This window comes from Bombus vancouverensis, unplaced genomic scaffold (assembly GCF_051014615.1).
Source record: "Bombus vancouverensis nearcticus unplaced genomic scaffold, iyBomVanc1_principal scaffold0040, whole genome shotgun sequence".
NCBI lineage: Eukaryota > Metazoa > Arthropoda > Insecta > Hymenoptera > Apidae > Bombus > Bombus vancouverensis.
The window spans coordinates 376,232-397,265 of record NW_027468931.1 but is presented as its reverse complement, the minus strand read 5'-3'; the positions used below and the strand labels follow the sequence as shown (position 1 = coordinate 397,265).

Genomic DNA, 21,034 nt, shown 5'->3' with positions numbered 1-21,034 from the left:
TTTGTCTGTTTGAAGGACTTTAGTTAACTAAACCTTAAGATTTATAACGGGCCCTCGAGCTAGCCGAACATGTACTGCGGAGACGCATCGACATCTGGCAATCATCTTACTCGAAGAATAGGGTCTGCGTGTGGCGAGCCACGGGACAGAAACCGTTGGAATGTTTACTGTCACGTGTCGCCACGAATATTTCTTTTAAGGAGAGCTATAGAATTATTCCATATGTTTGTTGGGCAAAGCGTTCATCCCTTGACCGCGGCTACGTTGGGCGACAGACTGTCGCCTCGAGCCAAAGCTCACCGTCACTAATCTCGAACAATTACAATCGGATTGAATAACTACAATAGTTTAGTTACAGTTATAGTAGAGTTTAGATTGCAATGTTGCGGGGCTATCCGAAGGTTCCGGTGTCCTTTCATCTCCGACACGGCCATCCTGACTATCACACGTCCTCGTGTGTGGCTAAAATATCGTGTTTTCTTACATTAGCTTCGATGCAACTGACATTATTTACAATTTAACTAAGTGTCCAAGAAAGTCAATGGTCCATTTCAACAACGAGGTTTTGTTCGGAGGTTTGACATGCAAGGAAATGAAAGAGGGCTCGAATTAGTAGCGCTATAATTTGTGTTTAAAGAGCTAGTTGCGTTCTGTGAGTTACCAGTCAGACCGTAATGACACGGCAGATCATTTCGATTTCGTACACCGAAGAGTCTCAGTTTGTTGGATCATGTTACTGCGTTGGGTGTATCACTGTGGGTATGTTACAGATGTATGAGGCATCACAGTGGATATATTGCGTATGTGCAAACCGTCACTGTGGATATATTACAGATGTATGAGACATCACAGTGGATATATTGCGTATGTGCAAAACGTCACTGTGGATATATTACAGATATATGAGACATCACAGTGGATATATTGCGTATGTGCAAAACGTCACTGTGGATATATTACAGATACATGAGACATCACAGTGGATATATTGCGTATGTGCAAAACGTCACTGTGGATATATTACAGATACATGAGACATCACAGTGGATATATTGCGTTTGTGCAAAACGTCACTGTGGATATATTACAGATATACGAGACATCACAGTGGATATATTGCGTATGTGCAAAACGTCACTGTGGATATATACTACAACTACAACGCAGTGTTAGTGATCCTCTGAGGTCGGTGTACTTGCATCGATATTATCACCGTCGTCGTCATCACCGCAGACGTCCAACTCAGCAGGGACGCAGCCTTCCGGCATCTTTCTCAGTCTGTCATGTCTGTCCTTATATGATCGTTTTCCGTCTAGAGTTTTTAAGGTATACCTATCTCCTTCCAAAATCTCTGCTATCTCGAACGGACCCCTGAATTTCGGATCTAACTTCGTCTGGTTCCTTTCCTCGTTTTTGCGTAACACGAAATCGTCAAGGTTGAACCTAGTTATTTTAGCTTTGTTTTCATCGAACTTATCTTTATCGTATTTGGCGCTTGCTTCTGTATTCTTTATCGCCTGCTGTCTTACATGGGAGATATTTACTTCTCTTTCTTCGATATTGTCGGGTAGGGATAAGCCGTAGGGTCTCGCTGTTCTACCGATTAGTAGTTCCAACGGGCTTGACTTAGTCACGCGGTTGGTGGTACAATTTAAGGCCAGTTGTATTTCCCCGATCGCGTCCTGCCAGGACCGCCCAGTGGTTTCTATTGTTGTGAACATGTTTTTTAGCGTACTCATAACACGCTCTGCCTGTCCGTTGACCCTACTAGCTCCGGTCGCAATTAAATGGAGTTTAATGTATTTATCTTGACAAAAGTCTCGAAATTCTTTGCCCGTAAAACATCTTCCCTGATCCGCTATTATCCGGCAGGGACTGCCGAACAAAAATATAGCGGACTTAAGCGCTTTAATGGTGTTAATGGAATCTATCTTACGGGTATGATGCAAGTATACGAACTTGGTGAAGGCGTCGACCAACACAATGACGTATTCCTTCGAATCGTTCTTACCGCTTAGTTTGCCCGTTATGTCCATATGAACCGTGTGCCAAGGTATGCTGGTCTTAGGTATGGGGTGTAATTCGGCTTGTACTCGACCCGAACTTGCCTTTGAAACTCGACAAGCATGACAGTTCTCTACGAATTTGCGAACATACTTCGCCATTCCTTCGAACCAATAATACTCGTACAGTTTCTCAAGCGTTTTATCCCAACCTAAGTGCATAATGGACTGGTGCACATGGTTAATAACAGACCACCTAAACCCCCTCGGCACGATGGGCAGGCAGAGAGTCCTACCTTTTCTCTGTATTCTACGATGAAGAGTGCCGGACCGTAACTCATACGTATTCGCGACGTCTTCCGCGAGCTCTTCGTTCTGTAATTTATTGACGATCTCCGAAATTTGTGGGTCGCGACGTTGTTCCGCTAGTAGCCAATCGTCGGAGATTTCGGTTAGGTTAATTTCTTTCTCTGCAATTTTGCTGAACGTACCGCGATCTAAGTCTACGGGATTTCGCGAAAAGAAATCTACGTGGGTCATTCGTTTACCCTCCCGGTACATAATGTCAAAGGTAAAAGTTTGCAGGTAAGCCCACCACCTGTAAACCCTGTCGTTCAAGTGTACCTTATTACGGGATGCTTTCAGGGAGTTGCAATCGGTGACAACGAGAAATTCTCGTCCGTGTAAGTAATGACGGAAGTGCTTGACGGCGTTTACAACTGCTAACGTTTCCAATTCGTAGGAATGATACCTAGATTCCGCAGGGCTAGTTCTTTTGCTGTAATATTCCACTACTCGATTTTTACCTTCAACCCTGTGCATTAAAATGGCCCCATATCCTTCCGAGCTAGCATCCGTATGTAGTTCTATTGGGTAATTGGGGTCAAATATCATTAGCACCGGCGCGTCAGTCAGGACGGAAATTACCTTTTGTCTTATCTGTTCGTGCCGGTCCGTCCAAGGTATATCCTTGTTACTCGAGGTGAGTGCGTACAGGGGTTTCATTACTTGTGAGAATTTGGGAATGAAGTTTCGGAAGTAAGAGGCCAAACCTATGAATTGTCTGAGTTGTGTGACGGTCGACGGTGCAGGTAAAGAACTCAAGGCTTGTATTTTACCCGGGTTTGGACGGACTTCTCCGTTACGAATTACATATCCCAAATAGAGTACCGATGTCTTTGAAAAGGAACATTTTGCAAAGTTAAAGGAGAATCCGGCTTTCACGAGGGTATCTAATACGGTGTTCAACCTTTCTAGGGCTTGATCTACTGAGTCGGCAATAATTAGGACGTCGTCCAAGTAAACAACAACGAACGAATACGCGAGGTCGCCTAAGGCGTTGAGAATGGCCCTCTGAAAAACGGATGGTGCATATTTCAATCCGAAAGGCATAGTTACGTACTCGTATTGCCCGTCGGGTGTAACGAACGCCGTATATTCCGTCGAATTGGGATGAATAGGGATTTGATGGAACCCGCTGGCCATGTCTAGGCTAATGAAGTATCTCGCCTTCTGCAATCTCGCGATTTGATCCGCGATAAGGGGTAGGGGATACCGGTCCGCGACCGTATTTTTATTCAATGCTCGAAAGTCTACACACAGTCTATCCGAACCGTCCTTTTTCTTCACGAGTAGTATAGGGCTCGCGAACGGTGAGTTACTAGGCCTTACAATCTTTGCTTTGATTAACTCGTCTATTCTCTCACGCACTATCCTCCGCTCTTCTTCGCTAAGTCTGTAAGGACTTCTTTGCACGGTGACATTAGGATCGATTAACCGTATTTCTAACTGGCCCGTGCTTACGCGGGCACGTGGGAAGCCCGTAATAAACGAATCCTTAAATTTTTTGAGAGTAGAAATTAACCGACTTTTATCGTTACCGATCACGTCAGTATCGGCCGCGTTAATATCGATCTCGTCTTCGGGGGTTTTACTACAGGTGTTGACCACCTTTGTTCTACAAATATCGACGCTATTTCGTGTAATGTATACGTCGAAACCCTGGCTTAAAATCTCGCGACCAACCATGATATCGTAATTCAGATAAGTATCGGCAAGAACATGGAAGGTTATCTCCAATGTAAGACCGTTTATGCATACCGTGGACAAGATCTGGGACGTACTCTTAACACGGGTGTTTCCTATTCCTCGCATTACTACTAGCTCAGTCGTCCTCTTACCGGAGAATTTCGAGGCAGCCGACTCTCTAATTAATGAGCACTCGGCTCCGGAATCGAAGTAAAATGGGAACGACTCAACCAGATGACTTAGCGTACCAGCTGGGGACTCCACCGCGCAGCAGTTGACTACACGTTCATTCTTGGTGCTGGCCTTTTTGTCCCGTCGTAGCGGACAGTCAGGTGCGATATGGCCCTCCGCCTGACACTTAAAGCAAACCACCTGAGGCGATGCGTCCGGTCGCCTTCCTCCCTGGCGTTGTGTACTCCTCTGCTGTTGGTCACGCTTCCTCGTCCTACAATCCGCGAGTTTATGTCCTGGTTTGCCACAGTGAAGGCATCTCGGGAGGCGGGCCGACAAGTGGCGTCGTTTTGCTTCAGGTTCCGCCGATGGATTATTTGGCGAAGGTACCGGCCTCTTCTTCGCGTGAGAGAAGATTCTCATTTCCCTCTGGAATTGCTCTAGGGTCCGAATATCGTCCCCGAGTGCTATTCTTTCGAAACGCTGGTCATACCAGATCAGTCGCAGAAGGATAACGGCGTTGATCAGCTCGACATTGGATAGATTTCCCCATTTCGCCGACAGAAGGGAGTGGAGGCGATTTCCGAAAGTCCCCGCGGTTTCGTCCTCCAGTGGTGATTCGTCGAGCACCCTAATTAGCACCGAGGTTGCCGTCTCCGTGCCTCCGTAGCGAGCAAGAAAAAGTTCCCTAAACTTTGTCCAAGTAAGACCGTTGACCGGGACATGCGTAAGCCACTCTGCCGCGGTACCCTCTAAAGCACGACTTATAGCAATATATAACTCGTAGTCTCGTAGGGACACTTTGTCCATAACCGCACTAACAGCCGCGCACCACGAAGCTGGGCTGGTGCCCGCGTTCCCGGGGTTGAAACGTGGTAGCGCTACACTCGTCGTCTCCGTACTCGGCCTTTGCGTCAGTGTCCGAATTAACTCTTCCATGGCGTTGATCCGCCCTTGCATCTCTTGAATCCGTGCGGATCCCACTTCTGATGTCGGAGAAGCAGTGGGGATAGGGTTGTCGGTGTTTGAGGAGTCTTCATTGAAGGTAGCCATCATTGCGGTGTAGCGAAGATACGATTTATTGACACAGGTATGAATAACACAGGTTTGACAATCTATCACGGCGGTGAGACGTCCGCGACACTAGTAACAGTGATCTCAGGTTCAATAACGAATCCGCGGTCAACGGGATGACAGATAGGCGTTCTCGCTGAATCTAAGTCTGACTCGTAAAAATAATTGCTGAGCGTAAAGACGTTACTCTTTAGTCGACGGGAGCGCGTCAAAGAATGCGCGTCCCGTCCCGATGATTCCACAGAGGAAAACTATACTGGGGTGTGTCTAAAAACACGAGATCATCGGATTCGTCGAGGAAAGCCTTCGTTTAGGAAGTAAAGGAAATTGACGTTGCTGCTAATTGGTCAATCTCCATATCGGTGGTTAGAAAAAGATGCTAGCCGCCCTCGAGGGAAAGTTGCTAGTGGGAGACGCCGCTCGTTGAAAAATATGTCTCCCCTATCTTCCCGTAGTTGGCACAAAGACTGTTTGTCTGTTTGAAGGACTTTAGTTAACTAAACCTTAAGATTTATAACGGGCCCTCGAGCTAGCCGAACATGTACTGCGGAGACGCATCGACATCTGGCAATCATCTTACTCGAAGAATAGGGTCTGCGTGTGGCGAGCCACAGGACAGAAACCGTTGGAATGTTTACTGTCGCGTGTCGCCACGAATATTTCTTTTAAGGAGAGCTATAGAATTACTCCATACCTTTGTTAGACAAAGCGTTCATCCCGTGACCGCGGCTACGTTCGGCGACTGACTGTCGCCTCGAGCCCAAGCTCATTATCACGACTCTCGAACAATTACAATCGGGTTGAATAACTACAATTGTTCAATTACAGCTATAGTAGACTCTAGGTTACAATGTTGCGGGATTATCCAAAATTCCAAAGGCTCCGGTGTTCTTTCATCTCCGACATATATGTGCGTGTAATGGTAAATATGACGGCTTATTTTTATGAATCACTTGCATTACCAATGGAAGTGAGTGTTATAAATATCGCCTACTTTACAACATGCGTGTATATATATATTGGTAGATATAAGTGAGAATTATATGTATAGTTATAAATGTTGTTTGTTTACAGGTGGATAGCAAAAGTATTTGGTTTCGTGGGTGGCGTACAGGTGCCTTACAGTTCTACGGTGCGGATTGCTATTCCTTGGACTAAAAAAATTTCTTTCGAGATGAGTCAGATTATTGTAACGATCATGCATGGGAGGATTTTCTGCAGAGATTCAAAATGCTCTCTGGATTCCTCGTGAAACGTCTGGACAACACCTACATGTACTTCCATCCGTCGTTCAGAGAATGGTTGATGAATTCGCCATCCGTTCTGCACACACATACAAAAATAGTTAATGTATATATATATTATTTATTTTTATTTTTATTTTTTTATAAGTTTCGTTCGGACCTGTTCCTTTGTACGAAGACTGTATCCCTGTATATAATATAATATATATATAATATGTTATGATTATGTTAGTTGTTATTTATTATATATATATTTTCCTTATCTCTCTCTTTTTTTTTGTTTGTTTTTTTTTATTAGTACCTAACATTGCTATTATGATGCTGTATTACATTGCATTGGCTATTATTTGTATGGGCGACGAATTTTTCAACATGGCCGCTCGCGTGTCTCTTTGGTATGGCGTTGGTTTAATGTCAACAGTAACGTGTTGTTGAAATAGCTAATTAATTGTTAATCATTATAATTTTATTTAGTAGTGTTTTTGTAATATTGTTTTGTATTTCATGATATTGTCTGTGTCAATACCGTGTGCTACTTTAATGTGATAGCATGGATTGTATTGTTACCGAATTTCAATAGTCATTGTTTTGATTATACGTGACTTGCATTTATGTAAGTCTTGTTTAATTTAGTTAATGTTTTGTGTATTGTGTTACCAGTTATTTTCGTGTAGCATAACTTTATTCCTTTGCACCGAGTTCAGTCATGTCTTGTTGTTAATATTTAGTTAGTCTATCTTGATTAATTTCTAACCTATTTCTGTGTTTATTGACTTTTCTTATTTTCCCTATTAATTTATTATTGCATGTACTTGCTATTTGTTATTATTTTGTGTATGATATGAATTAGTTTCCTTATTAGTGATTAAATTTTATTTGTTAGATTGACATTGTAATTTCTAACCCATTTCTGTGTTTATTAACCTTTCTTATTTTCCCTATTAATTTATTATTGCTTGTACTTGCTATTTGTTATTATTTTATGCATGATATGAATTAGTTCCCTTATTAATGATTAAAATTTATTTGTTAGATTAACATTGTCTGTAATTCTTCAGATTCTGCTCTTTCGATGCTGCGCCACTTACCTGGATCGTTCCCACAACATCATCCGATTCTTTGATATGCCTTGGATACTTACTACGGCTGCCTTCTACTACGGCTGCCTTCAATCGTCTTATATCTGTGGTCATAAAGGTGGTGTTTAATTTATTTAATTCAATATGTGTATAATGCATTGTGTGCGCGACCGCTATTGGGCATTACAAAATAACATAACAATACTACGTAGATTAATGCATAACAAAATATCCTTTTACTCCGGTTATATTTATTACTAACTCTCAATTAATCTATCTTGATTATTTTCTAACCGCTTTCTATACTTTATCAGCTATTTTATTTCTTCTTATTAACCTGCGAAATTCATGCATGTACACTTCCTTGTATAGTGATTAATTGTTCACGAGGTAGGTTGCACTTTCACTGTTTTAGTTATTCGTTGAACTAACACGTTTTACGTTCAAACATTAATTGGAGCACTCGTAATAAACCTTTTCTTTTCAAGTTTCCGCTATCTGTGTTATTCAACGAACAGTGCCATGCTTCCACAGTATTGTTATAACATTTAGTACTGTTGTATTTTGCATTAAGGCAATTGAAGTTAATTTGTTCATTTATTTTTCAGCTGGCTGTTGTACATGGTGTTCCGCAAACAGGGAGCCATAACCTATTTTGCACGTAAACCTTCTCGTATGATGATTACTTGTTCACAAGGTAACTTTCACTTTCACTCTTTTAATTATTTATTGAATCAACACGTTTTATATTCAAACAATGATTGGAGTACACATGATAATTTTCTTTTTTTTCTTTTTAGGTGTTCACTATCTGTATTATTCGACGAACAGTGTCACACCTCCTTTTGATTTATCCACAATATAGTTATAACATTTAGTAACCTTGTATTTTGCACTGAGACGATTGAAACTAATTTATTCACTTATTTTAGGTAGCTGTCGTACATTATGTACCACGAACAACGATCCATAACCTATACTTGCACGTACACTTTCTTGTATGTTGATCACTTGTTCACAAGGTAACTTTCACTTTCACTAGTTAATTATTCATTGAGTTAACACGTTTTATATTTAAACAATAATTGAAGCACATATAATAATTTTCCTTTTTTTTTCTTTTATGTTTTCGCTATCTGTGTCATTCGACGAACAGCACTACAACATACACTACTGCACTACGTTGCCCACTGAAATCACTTTATTCATTGATTATTTCGATTATGCGCTAGTTTTAACTTGTTTAAGTGCACCGCTCGCGGAATCCCTTTTTTACTTCAATCTTGACGTTTTGGTTCTGCAAGATTTCTAGCACTTTGTGTGGTCCAGTATATTGATCGGAGAATTTTCCTTTACTAGGTTCTTTTAGTAAATATATCGAATCTCCTATTTTAAAATCTTGAGGGTTGATTCGTCGATCGTAATATTCCTTTGATCTTAGTTTGGATTTTATCAAATTTTCTCTTGCCATTCGTTGTACGGTGTAAATTTTATTGAACAGATCTTCGAGATATTCCGAGTATGTTGGTTCCATGTTCTCTTCGATTATTACTTCACCAGTAGGTTCTCTGGCTAGATGTCCAAAACTAATTCGTGCGGGGAGAATTTCGTTCCTTTCCTTCATTTTAGTTTTTATTTTGCGCCAAGACGCAAGTTTACTGACATCGATCCAATTATCCAATTGCTTGCTAATAGCATTCAAAATACAAATTTTTAAAAGTGCCGCAGCCATATTAACCCAAAAATATTTTGTATATAGTATAGTGTGATACCATCTATATTTTCCTGGGGGAATCATAAGATCAGCACTACCTACTATGTTACCTACGTCAAATATTAGATGTAGTAACCAATAAAGTATTTTTAATCCAATTATAATCCAATGGCTAGCGTATTCAAGTTTTTATATATATCTTCAACTGGTGATTCCCTATTTTCTCCCTTTTGATTTCTTTGGGCTCGTTGAATTTGCGTTTCTTCAGCTTGAAAATGTTTAGAATCCTTTTCCTTAGTTACCCTTTTTCCTTCTTTATTTACTTTATTCACAACACCTTTATTTTTCTCTACCTTTTCAGGATGAATAGTTTCACTGGAAGTGCTTATTATAATTAAATTATTATTTATTTGTATGGAACGTTTAGGAATATTTTTGGTAGATTTGGAATTATTCTTTGAATTTTTATTACAAACCTTTTTGCTTATAGATTCTGTTTTGGATTTAGGGATAGCTATATTTTTATTTTCTATAGTGTGATCTTCCTTGCAATTTAATGATTTGGCTTTGAGTTTGATAAAGTTTCCTTCTGATGGTTTTATAGAAGTTTTTGAGTGAGATACACTCGCTATCTCTTTTCCTATTATGGTTGAGACATTCACGAAATTCGTGGAGTCTTGCTTTTGTATCTTTGCCAAGTCGAACGTGGAGAGGCAATTCGCACTTCCCAGCGGGTCCAATATCTCTGTGATATTATGCAGTGGATAAGCATTGCCTGTCGTCTCGTCGTTCAATTTCCTAGTTTCTGCTTCGTCTGAAAATTCTTTGGCACTAATATTATTTATCTTGTTTGGTAACTCAGGAAATTTCTCACTCATGATCCTGTCTATGGCACCGTGCATCCTCTTATTATTTAACGTGACATTATCCCTTATCACAGCAACGGAATGGTGTTTGCATTGAAAAGTTGATTGGTTGAAATGATCAGCATCTCTCTTTTGATTTAGATCTCTATCGAGGTATTTATTTATGCATTTTTCTTCCCAAATTATTGCTCTTGCTTCTTTTCTAACATTTTCTTCTATTCCCAGGTTGTTTAGATGTTTCCGCGACGGCGGTACAAATCTCCAGTTCTGGCGGTTGTTTCGGTTATAATTATTCGAAGGTGTCGAATGTTGGTATCGAATTCTATTGTTCACTTGTTTTAGTTCTCGTGTTGCTTTCACGGCTTGGCGGTACGCATCGTCCAAGGATTGGTATCCTGCTATCTTTACTCGTAAATACACCTCGTTTGGAAGCCCCTTAACGAAAGCTTCCCTCGTGTCTCGATCTATCCTATCTTGAAATACGGTGCCGTACTCGTACCTTTCCCCGTTCATTATCGCCAGTCTGAGATCTTTGACGCGTTCTATCTAGTCCAAAATATCTTCTCCCGGTCGTTGAAATATTGTAGCTAATTCCCCTTTATATTCGTTAACCGTTTTTCCCGGACCGAACATATCTTTTAATTTATTCCCGAAATCGTTTAAACTTATTACTTCTGTGTCTTCTATGGCGAGAAATGCGTGTCCGCGAAGCTTATTCGTTAATAATTTTACTAACTGAGATTCTTGATGCCTAGGAACCATGTTTCGTGCGCGCTCGCATGCTCTTAAAAATCGAAATACCGAGGGTCGATGTTCGTCGAACACTGGTACTGTCTCTATTGCATCTTTTAACTTAATTGGTTGGGGATTAACTTCTATCGGTATTGTCGCTTGGGAAATTATCGGCGATGATACGGGTGTCTTGATTTCTTTTTTTATTTTCAGTGAACGCACATCGTCTTGTAATTTATTCATTGTTGTACTCATGTCGCAAAAATTCGCATCCCATGCTTTAAGTTTTTCCGACAACATCAAGATCATGTCTTTGTCCAACGATTCTAATTTAGTCGACATTATTTCTTAGGTATATATTTTATCGATAATCGTAACAACTTTAATTCTTTGTGGAGCGAATCGAACCGTTTAAACCAACTTTAATCCTCCGTGAAGCGGATCCCACCGCTGCCACCAAAAATTTAAATCTCTAATGTTACGTATCAATTTGTTTGTTTAAATCGATCAAATCTTAAGTTTAAATTTTACTGAAAAATTTTTTTTTTCGTATGAGTTTGAATTTAATCTGAAGGGAAATAAACTGAATTGATATTATTGTGTATGTAATACTGATTTAGATTTCTAATTAATACGGTAGTTGCTGCCACCAGAAATAGTCTAAGGACTATTTCAAAATATTTTATTTTTTATTATTTTTTTTCGTTTAATGGGTAGCGTTAACTGACGCTTAATGCAACTGGTAAACGATTTCCACTTTTCGGCTAACCTGCTATGTGCAGGGATATTGGCACGGGAGAGGATTAAAGCTGGGAACAATAAATATTTGTCCTCGTTAAACGGATTTTTATTTGAATGTAGAATTGCTTAGATTATTACCTTTATATATATTTTATTAGCCGGATATATATATATTTTAGCGTTGCTGGATTGGATAGGAATGTGAGATTTTTCGTTGTTTTATATGTCGGGTTTACATTAGAATTAGGGTTAGGGGCGTGAAACGAATCTTCGTTTGGGTTACACGTTGTCGTTATGCAATGGAGAAGACATTGACTAGTGCAAATACGATTATTATAGAACCGGACAAGTAACCGCGGTAGTTAGGTGCTCGAGAAACTAATGACAATGATCCTAGGTTCAATAACGAATCCGCGGTCGACGGGATGATAGATGAACGTACTCACAAAATCTAAGTCGGACGCGTAATATTCACTGGTCGTAAAGAGTTACTCCTTTCATCAGTGAGATCGCGAGAAAGAATGTCTTTCCCGTCCCGATCATGCCACAGAGGAAAACTATAATGGGGTATGTCTAAGGATACGAGATCATCGGATTCGTCGAGAAAAGCCTTCGTTCAGAAAGTAAGGGAAATTGACGTTGCTGCTAATTGGTCAATCTCCATATCGGTGGTTAGAAAAAGATGCTAGCCGCCCTCGAGGGAAAGTTGCTAGTGGGAGACGCCGCCCGTTGAAAAATATGTCTCCCCTTTCTTCCCGTAGTTGGGACAAAGACCGTTTGTCTGTTTGAAGGACTTTAGTTGACTAAACCTTAAGGTTTATAACGGGCCCTCGAGCTAGCCGAACATGTACTGCGGAGACGCATCGACATCTGGCAATCATCTTACTCGAAGAATAGGGTCTGCGTGTGGCGAGCCACGGGACAGAAACCGTTGGAATGTTTACTGTCGCGTGTCGCCACGAATATTTCTTTTAAGGAGAGCTATAGAATTACTCCATACCTTTGTTAGACAAAGCGTTCATCCCGTGACCGCGGCTACGTTCGGCGACTGACTATCGCCTCGATCCCAAGCTCATTATCACAACTCTCGAACAATTACAATCGGATTGAATAACTACAATTGTTCAATTACTGACTCCGGTGTTCTTTCATCTCCGACATATATATATATGTATAAGATTTATAAAATGAATGCTCGGTAAAATGTCTGTGATAAATAATTCCAATTAAAATGGAAAAATTTTTAATTGCATTGCTTCGACTATACATATACATATACTTAATGTGACTTACTTTGTATGAGAAAAATTCTGTTTGTCCATTCGATATCGAGAGCTGATAATGCTAACATACGATGAAACGATAACAGAAGAATCCGAATATTCAGAATTTTTCACGATATATGTTAAATAATATTATGAAATAAATTAAATAATTACCCCGCATTGCTTCCAGCGTACGTGTTCACGATTCTCGGCGAAACCGAATATGGCAGCAGGAAATCAACCAATCACAATGTTTATTCGACCAATCGCGGGGAGACGTAGTCGCTAGGAGAGACTCCTCCGACGTCAACGGGAGTCGTAAATTCCCGTTACGATTATAACAATCGACACCACGACTTGATCGATCCCCTGATTTCCGGTGAGATAATAGGGGTGATTGAGTTTGTATAACACTGTGATTCACAGAATTATAAATTATATATTTCCAACACTTAGATTACACTGATGAGCATAGATAGAGAGATAATCACTTATCGCACGAAGATAAGATAGATATGTACGTTAGAGCAGGGCTCTTGTAATTGGATTCAATGTATTAGTGGACGTAGCACTATAAGATATTTAGGAGAGGAAATGTAGGCTCGACAATACCGAGACCGACTCTCGCGTTATGCTTAGACTGCCCCGCTGGGCATTAGCGTATACTTAGTAGTTGACTTTTCCAACGATGTAGAAGAAGTGAAGTTGAGTGACGATGCTGTGTCAGAGGAAAGCTAAGGATGGGTGTGTCTAGCGCACGGGACCATCGGATTTGTTGGTGACGATTTTAGTTAGGAGAGTGAGGGAATTGGCTTCGTTGTTAATTGGTTAAACGAAGGGTCTTAACCGCCCTCGAGAGAAAGTGGTTAGTGGGAGGAAAGTTGCAGCATACGTGAGAAAAACTAACTTTCCCTTGTCACGCCGTGGTAGACAAGAGTCTTTAGAAATTCTTCGGAAACAGACGTTTGTTTGGTTTGAAGGACCTCTACTAGGAAATTCCTGAGATTTATGGAAGATACTTAAGGCTATTGAGGGTACGCCGTACGGAAGAGCGGACATCTGGTGTCCGTCTGGCCCGCGGTGTGTGACCTGGGCCAGACAGAGGGTCGCCCGGCGTAACACACAACTTCGGAAGAAAGTAAAGCGCGGGAAGAAATCGCAGCATCCAGCTTCCTGCGAATCTATTCTTGATCTCGATGTAAGCAGTAATCTTTCGATAATCGTTTTGCAAAATGGCGTGCCTTAAACGAAGTGTATAGTAAAATTCGTATTTGAGAGACGCATAAATAAACGATATCAGGCTATTTCCCGCGAGAAATTCACGTTCGGTTGCAACATAACATGTCACGTATGTATTTTCGTCGAAAACTGATTTCGAGGGACGTGTATATGTACGTATCAAGTTACTTGGCGAAAGTTCAACGACAGACTGTGACTTTAAAACAGTAAGTATGTAAGCCTATGTTTGTTGTCCGAGAATTGGAATAATCTGTCATGTTTTGTTTACGTCGGCTGTAATGGAGTGGTGTTTTTGTCTTGTGGTAACTGAATATCTCAAACAACAAACTCGAGGTTTCAATCGATCTTCGAAAAGAAGTCATACCCATTGGCCTTGGGTGAGTTGTGATTTCATTAATTTTTTAATTCATAATTGATAACATAAGGTTATTGTAAGACCGATGAAAATATGGATAGCAACCAATTGCAATTGAATATCTGGCCTGTCTTGCACTATTGAAATTTTGCAAGTCACTAAAGTTACCAGCATTAATATGTTCCCTTGCACAAGTTTGACGATAAAACAAATTAAATTTTACTAATTGCAAGTTATTTGATTATTCTATTTAACGAAAAATTATAAAATCATAAAATAGAATTCTATATAACCTGTAAATCGTAACTTGTCAATCTACTAGTACATATATTATAAATTAGTAAACTTTTGTGTGTGGGGGAGGGGGTGCTAGATGTAACACTGATGCGACATTTTGAAAAAATATTTAATTATAATCATGAAAGGCGTTATTGAAATATTGAATTTTTATTAATGTTCCTTGCAACTTCGAGTTTGCGTACTATATTTAAAATGTACATAAGATATAAAGTATATTGACAAGTAACAGTCACAAAATTGTTTCAAATGAGGATAATCATCCTAATATCAACTTATCAATTGTGATCTGATAAACAAGAATTCAAAATACAGTTAAACTGTGTTCTACATACAATAATCTTTTTCGGAGGAGATTTAAATATATGAACATATTGTGATATTTTGTCTATAATAACATGAATAATATAAAGTTTCGTATTACATATACTCTATTTTTTAATATATTCTGCATATCTCATTTTATGACAACAGACAAGCAAACTATATTCCCATTATAAGCTTCGCTCTAATTTCGCATCGTTTCACCTGAATATATCGTGAAATTTCATCCCGTCAAAATTTTGCGTCAATCTTTTTCATCTTAAAGGATTAAAGACAGTTGCAAAACGCCACGGTGTTTCGGGGTTTGTTTAAATTTCCGCCAAATGAAAAAGAAGTTTCGCGAAAAATGGTAGTTACTAACGGCACGTCTGGTTACAATTTTCGTTTACAATACTTTTGGCGAGTAAATATGACGTACTGGGTCGATACTAAGTAGTCGGTTGTCCCTGAAATTTGAACTGTTGAGAACGAGGTAATAACAGGGTGACTGGTTTGTTGCTGTGTAACGTATACACGTTTCTGAATAGTTTTCTACTTTAAATGAAATTAACTGCTACCCGACGGAGTTTCGACGTAGCGATAAACACGTCACTGAAAAAAGCGACGAATGGGAATGGAAAATACGTAAAGATTTTTTTGACAAAATAAAGAATCATTTTGTCAGATTTCAAGAAGAGTTTGGGTAAATTCAATTTATGCTCTTTGCTACTTGACTTATGTTTATAACACTAAAAGTTATCTTTACAAGCAGCGAAGTGATTTAGTTTCATCCGTAGTTCGGTTGCTTCCAATTTTTTCATTTTCACATTGCGTATTACAATATTGATGTTAAAATATTATTATAGAAAAACATGTTAGCAACTTAATTTTCTATTTGTTCTTTTCTCTGTTTTCCTTATTCTGTTTTTGGATTTGTGGTGGATGATTTAAATAATGACGTGACGAGTTGATACTTGATATTGTCAAATATATTTAAAATTATTCCAAATACAGAATTAATCGCACGGGAGACAAAGATTTTGTAACGAATCCTAGCGGCTGCCATTTGTCGTTCACGCGCTGTTGCCGATACCGGATGCGCTAATGTCACGTAAAATAACAAAATAAAAAAAGAAATTTGAGGTGAAAAATAAAAAAAAAGAAACTTTATTTTTTTTCTAACAACAATTCACTTTACAATCCACTTCCAAACTATAGGCGTGACTTTCCAAGACTGAAGCTCTTATGATTTGTCTTTCGATCGAATCCGATTACTTTCTTTTGTCATCCCTCAACATCCCCACCATGCATTTGCATTTGCTAGGCGTCCGCGACCGTTGCCACGTGCTCTTTCTTCTAGAACCTTCGGCGGAAGGACCGTTGGGATGTTGATGGTTCATTAGACACTTCAGCGATATTGCCGCCGATTGTCGCCGAGTGCCGCCGCATCTTTATCTCCATCGTCAGTCCATCGGATTTGAAGTATGCCGGTCGTGACACTAACATTGTGGCGTCAGAGACGACGCGTTTTGACTCGCGAAAGGCGTTTTCGGTTTGCTTCGACCACTCGATTCGCCGCGAACAGCTCGTACGAATCTTTGTTCGCGGATCCGCGTAGTTTGTTGCACGGGTATACGTTTATATTGACACCGGTGTTCACGAGGAAAGAGATCCTTGGTGCCCTATCCGTCACGAAAATGCGACGGGATACTAAACCCATCGCCACATGCCGCGTTTACGGACGGCTGGTCTCGTTTCACTGGGTCCAGTTGCAAGGGGCCCGGCACTTCCTTGCGCGGTCTCGAAAGGTCTCGTGGTAATAGCAGAGACCAGACTTCTGCGGTCTGTCCTTCGAACTTGATATCAATCTTGCCTTCCGTATGTAGAATAACGATGTGAGGTGGATAGTGGGTGAAGAAAGAAATACTCTTTATGTTCAACAAAAAAGTTAATTAAATTATTAACAATCAACAGTCAACAATTTATGATCAACAATTAACGACTAACGATTAACTGTCAACAACAATTAACGATTAACGATGAACGATCAAAAACAATTAACGATTAACGATGAACAACAATTAACGATTAACGATTAACGATTAACGATTAACTATCAAGAGTCAATAATCACGTATCTCTAATTGCGTTTGCTTCGCTATGACGCTTAACCTTTCGCACTCCGCAGCTCGGGACAGAATGAATCTTTGATTCGAAACCAAATGGATTCTTTTCTTTGTTGCCCCTCGATATCTCCACTACGCACGCGTTTATTAGATGTCCGCAACGGTTGCCGCGTATGCATTCTTCCGAATATTCGGCGAAAGAACTGTAGGGATATCGATGGTACATTAGGCGTGTCGGCTTTACGCTTTGAAGGTATAGCGCTTTGTGTCGCGAAGCCGTTGGAAAGTTCCATGGTCGAGTGCCACCACAGATGCATGACGATTAGATACAAACGCTTCAAGTATTACAATTAATAGCTGATACAATTGCAACAAAACAGATGTCCTTTATGCAAGACTACTGAAATTACACAGCTACAATAAAATAAGGAATACGTCTGTACTATGGGAAACATAAATAAATATACACATAGTAGCTTATACAACATGTATGTGGAGGACGATTAAACGCGTTGTTGATTAATGACCAGACGAGTTGATACTTAGTGTAGTCAAATGTATTTAAAATTATTTGCAGTACAGAATTAGTCGTCGTTCGCTTAGTGTTGCTCGATATGTGTATACAAGGTAATGCTTACGTTCGTTCGATATTAATTCGCTATAAGAATTTTCGATACTAACTGTCTTAACGATCGTGTTCTTTTATTTATACTCGGGGGAGTATCGAAAACTTTAAATTCAACCTCGGTTGACGATTGCACGTAGCGGCAACATTGTTTTGCCCGGAGTTTGTTTATCGTTACGCTTTGCTTGTCACGTAAAAGTAATGGGAAAATAATAATAAAAAAATGTTGGGTTCTTGAACCAGAGTTCGAGATACCTCTATTCTATAATAGGATTACAAGTGTGCGATTAAACTGTTACCGAAAGACTGAAGCCTCGATCAAGAACCAGCCCTTCTAGATGTTCGTTTATCTTATGCCTACGTGCCGAATTCATAATCCTTTATTTTGGGAGTCGGTGTCGTGTGCAAGGCGGTTCAGGTTTCCTGAGTCGGTTGGAGATATTTGTTGACGTTACATTCCCCCAGTGTTAGAGTGCGGCTGGTCCTCCAGACTCTTATTTTCGGTGTAGTGCCTCCTTTTGTATGCCCTTTTGGAATCTTACATGCCTTGCTTCGAGGATGACTGAATTGGTGTCTTCAGGTAATTCTCCTAATGGTTGTATTTCAGGTGTGGAATATGTGTTTAAAGGTGCGCTAGGTGTCTCTATTGGTCTAGAGATATTGCTTATACCTGTGTCTTTTTTTTTTCTTTGGTTTTACAACATAATACGCGAATACATAATTTGGAAGGTAGGCATTTGCTTATAATATCGAATAATCCTATTTTGTTAAATATACATATGTTCCTAGTAATGCTAGATCAATATAACTAATAATTTATAAGACACTTAGTTCCTATTTCTTAAGACTTCTAATTCTATGTTCATAATTAAGAGAGTTTACTTCGTTGGAAATTTGATTGAGGTGCATTCTATACTATTATACATTATTAATGATTTTTGGAGCGTTTTCAATTTTTGTTAGGATTTCTTCTAGACTGTCAGTTAAGGGTAAAGCTATAGTTTTGAGATTTGTTTTGTAAGTTATATTGGTTTTTAAGTTATTGTTTTCATCAAAAAATTTATCTATATTTTTATTCATTAATTCTAAATTATCGTTATCCAGAGTTACAAATAGACTTCTAGAAATGGATCCAACAAAATTCAATGACCCTCTTCGGTAACAAGTGTGTGTCATAAATTTAATATGCATGATTAAATTGTCTAAATTTCTTTTGCGAGCGCGTGTAATCATTTCATTGGAATACGGGCATTCACTTTTAAAATGTTCTGTTAACATTAGTCTAAATCTTTTAATTTCGCTGAGTTTTGCATATATATCCTTAATGTCTAAACCTATAATTACGTTTACAGATTCGCTATATAAGTATGCATGAGCTAATTTTTCTTGATATATAGAACTACCGTTAAGGGGTATAACGTTTAGCTTAGCTAACTATGAAGAAGGTGAAGATCGTCCTGGAAAGTAAGGTTTAATACGGTTACCATGTATTTTCCTAATCGAGTGATTTACTATTATTTCATAATAAGGGGTTTTTCACTTTTTCAATGGTGTATGGCCCTGGCCATTCAGTATCTATCTTGTGTTCTTTATGATCGTTATGAATTAATACTAAATGTCCTTCTTTAAAAATAGATTGAGGTTTGGCAATTTTAGAGAAGTTTCTAATAAATTTTCTATAGTATCCAGCTAGCCCAAGGAATGATTTTACATCAGTAGGATTTTTTGGTAGTTTGAAATTCTTTACTGTTTCTATCTTTTTAGGGTTAGGTTTTACTCCATCTGCTGTCACTACATGTCCTAGATATTCTAATTCGGGCTTTAAGAATTCACATTTATCTGGTTGTATTCTTAGACCTACTTTCCCGAGTCTTTGGAATATAATGACTAAGTTTTTAGTATGTTCTTCTATCGATTGCCCGAATATAATGATATCATCGAGATAAACGAAACAATGATTGTTAATCAAACCTCTTAACGTGGTATCCATCATTCTTTGAAAGGTAGCAGGTGCGTTCTTGAGCTCGAATGGCATTCTATTATAGTGGAAGTGTTCTTGTGGTGTGCTAAATGCAGTGTATTTCTTTGAATTCTCGTCCATGGGTATTTGATGGAACCCTGAGGATAAGTCTAAAGAGGAGAAATATTTCGCATTTCCTAGCTGTGATAGTATATCGTCAATGTCAGGTAGTGGATACGCGTCTTGGTCTGTTAGTTCGTTTAACTTCCTAAAGTCAATCACTACTCGCCACTTTTGTTTCCCTGATGCGTCGATTTTCTTTGGAACGATCCAGACAGGAGAGTTATAGGGGGAGTCGGAGGGTTCTATAATCTCTTTGTTTAACATTTCAGTCATCTGTTTATTTATTTCGGTTTTATGATGTTCGGGAGGACGGTAGGATTTTACGTTGATGATCTTGTTAGGTAGATGATACATTTACACTGTACACGTGAATGTGTGTGTAAGCGTCAGAGGGCGTCCAGGTCTCAGTAGAGACAAAAGACGATTGGAGGCTGTTAGGAGAATCTAGAGGAGGTGGTTGACAACAAGCGTGCGTGCAAGAAGGTTATCGAAGTCTTCAGAGTGTAATATATATATATGTATAGCTGTTGTGTGCGAAATAAAGTAAACTATTTGTATTTTCGAATCCTCTCTATACCTTAACATGGTAGCAGAGCGTGGTTACTAGTTTTGCAGGCTATTTAGTGCGTGGTTTTTAGTCTTGCGAGTTTAGTAAGGGAAGAAACGTTCAAAGAATATAAAATAAAAGAAAAAATACTTCAAGCACGTAGGAACGCTTGAGTAAAGAATAGGAAATCAATTAAAATGGAGAGATCGGAAATTATGCTATCGATATTTGATGGTGAGGGTTACGGTATGTGGAAGAAAAGAATAACAATGTTTCTGAGATATAAAGAATGTGATATTGTTATAACTAGAGTGAAGACTGAAACAGACAATCCAGACTGGGATAAAAAGGATCTGAAGACGATAAATATGATTTACAGTGCCTTCTCAAATAGACAATTAGAATATATTAGGGAAGAAAAAACAGCGTATGAAATAATGAAAAAGTTCGACGAAGTGTACTTGAAAGAATCGACGGCACTAGATCGTGTGCAGAAGGAGATTGGAGAAGATAAGTCTTGATAAATACAGTGATTCAGCATC

At 39.2% G+C, this 21,034-nt stretch overlaps 1 protein-coding gene across 9 annotated transcripts in view; it reads left to right on the top strand.

The window, feature by feature from the left end:
* Positions 1-16,281, top strand: part of LOC143304570 (uncharacterized) — a 60,047-nt gene extending 43,766 nt beyond the window's left edge. The window contains exons 1-5 of one of the 9 annotated variants that reach the window (XR_013061236.1): positions 6,496-6,626; positions 7,579-7,717; positions 8,208-8,296; positions 8,532-8,621; positions 13,108-16,281. Coding sequence is in view for 5 of the 9 variants with exons in the window: in XM_076627048.1 (XP_076483163.1) it covers positions 6,507-6,626; positions 7,579-7,717; positions 8,208-8,248 (300 nt within the window). In the remaining 4 variants the exon portion in view is untranslated. Of the gene's footprint in view, positions 1-6,350; positions 6,916-7,578; positions 7,718-8,207; positions 8,297-8,399; positions 8,481-8,531; positions 8,622-13,107 lie in introns of those variants that run through there. The other 8 variants (XR_013061235.1, XR_013061237.1, XM_076627048.1 and 5 more) reach the window with 8 other exon arrangements.
* Positions 16,282-21,034: the final 4,753 nt, after the last annotated feature.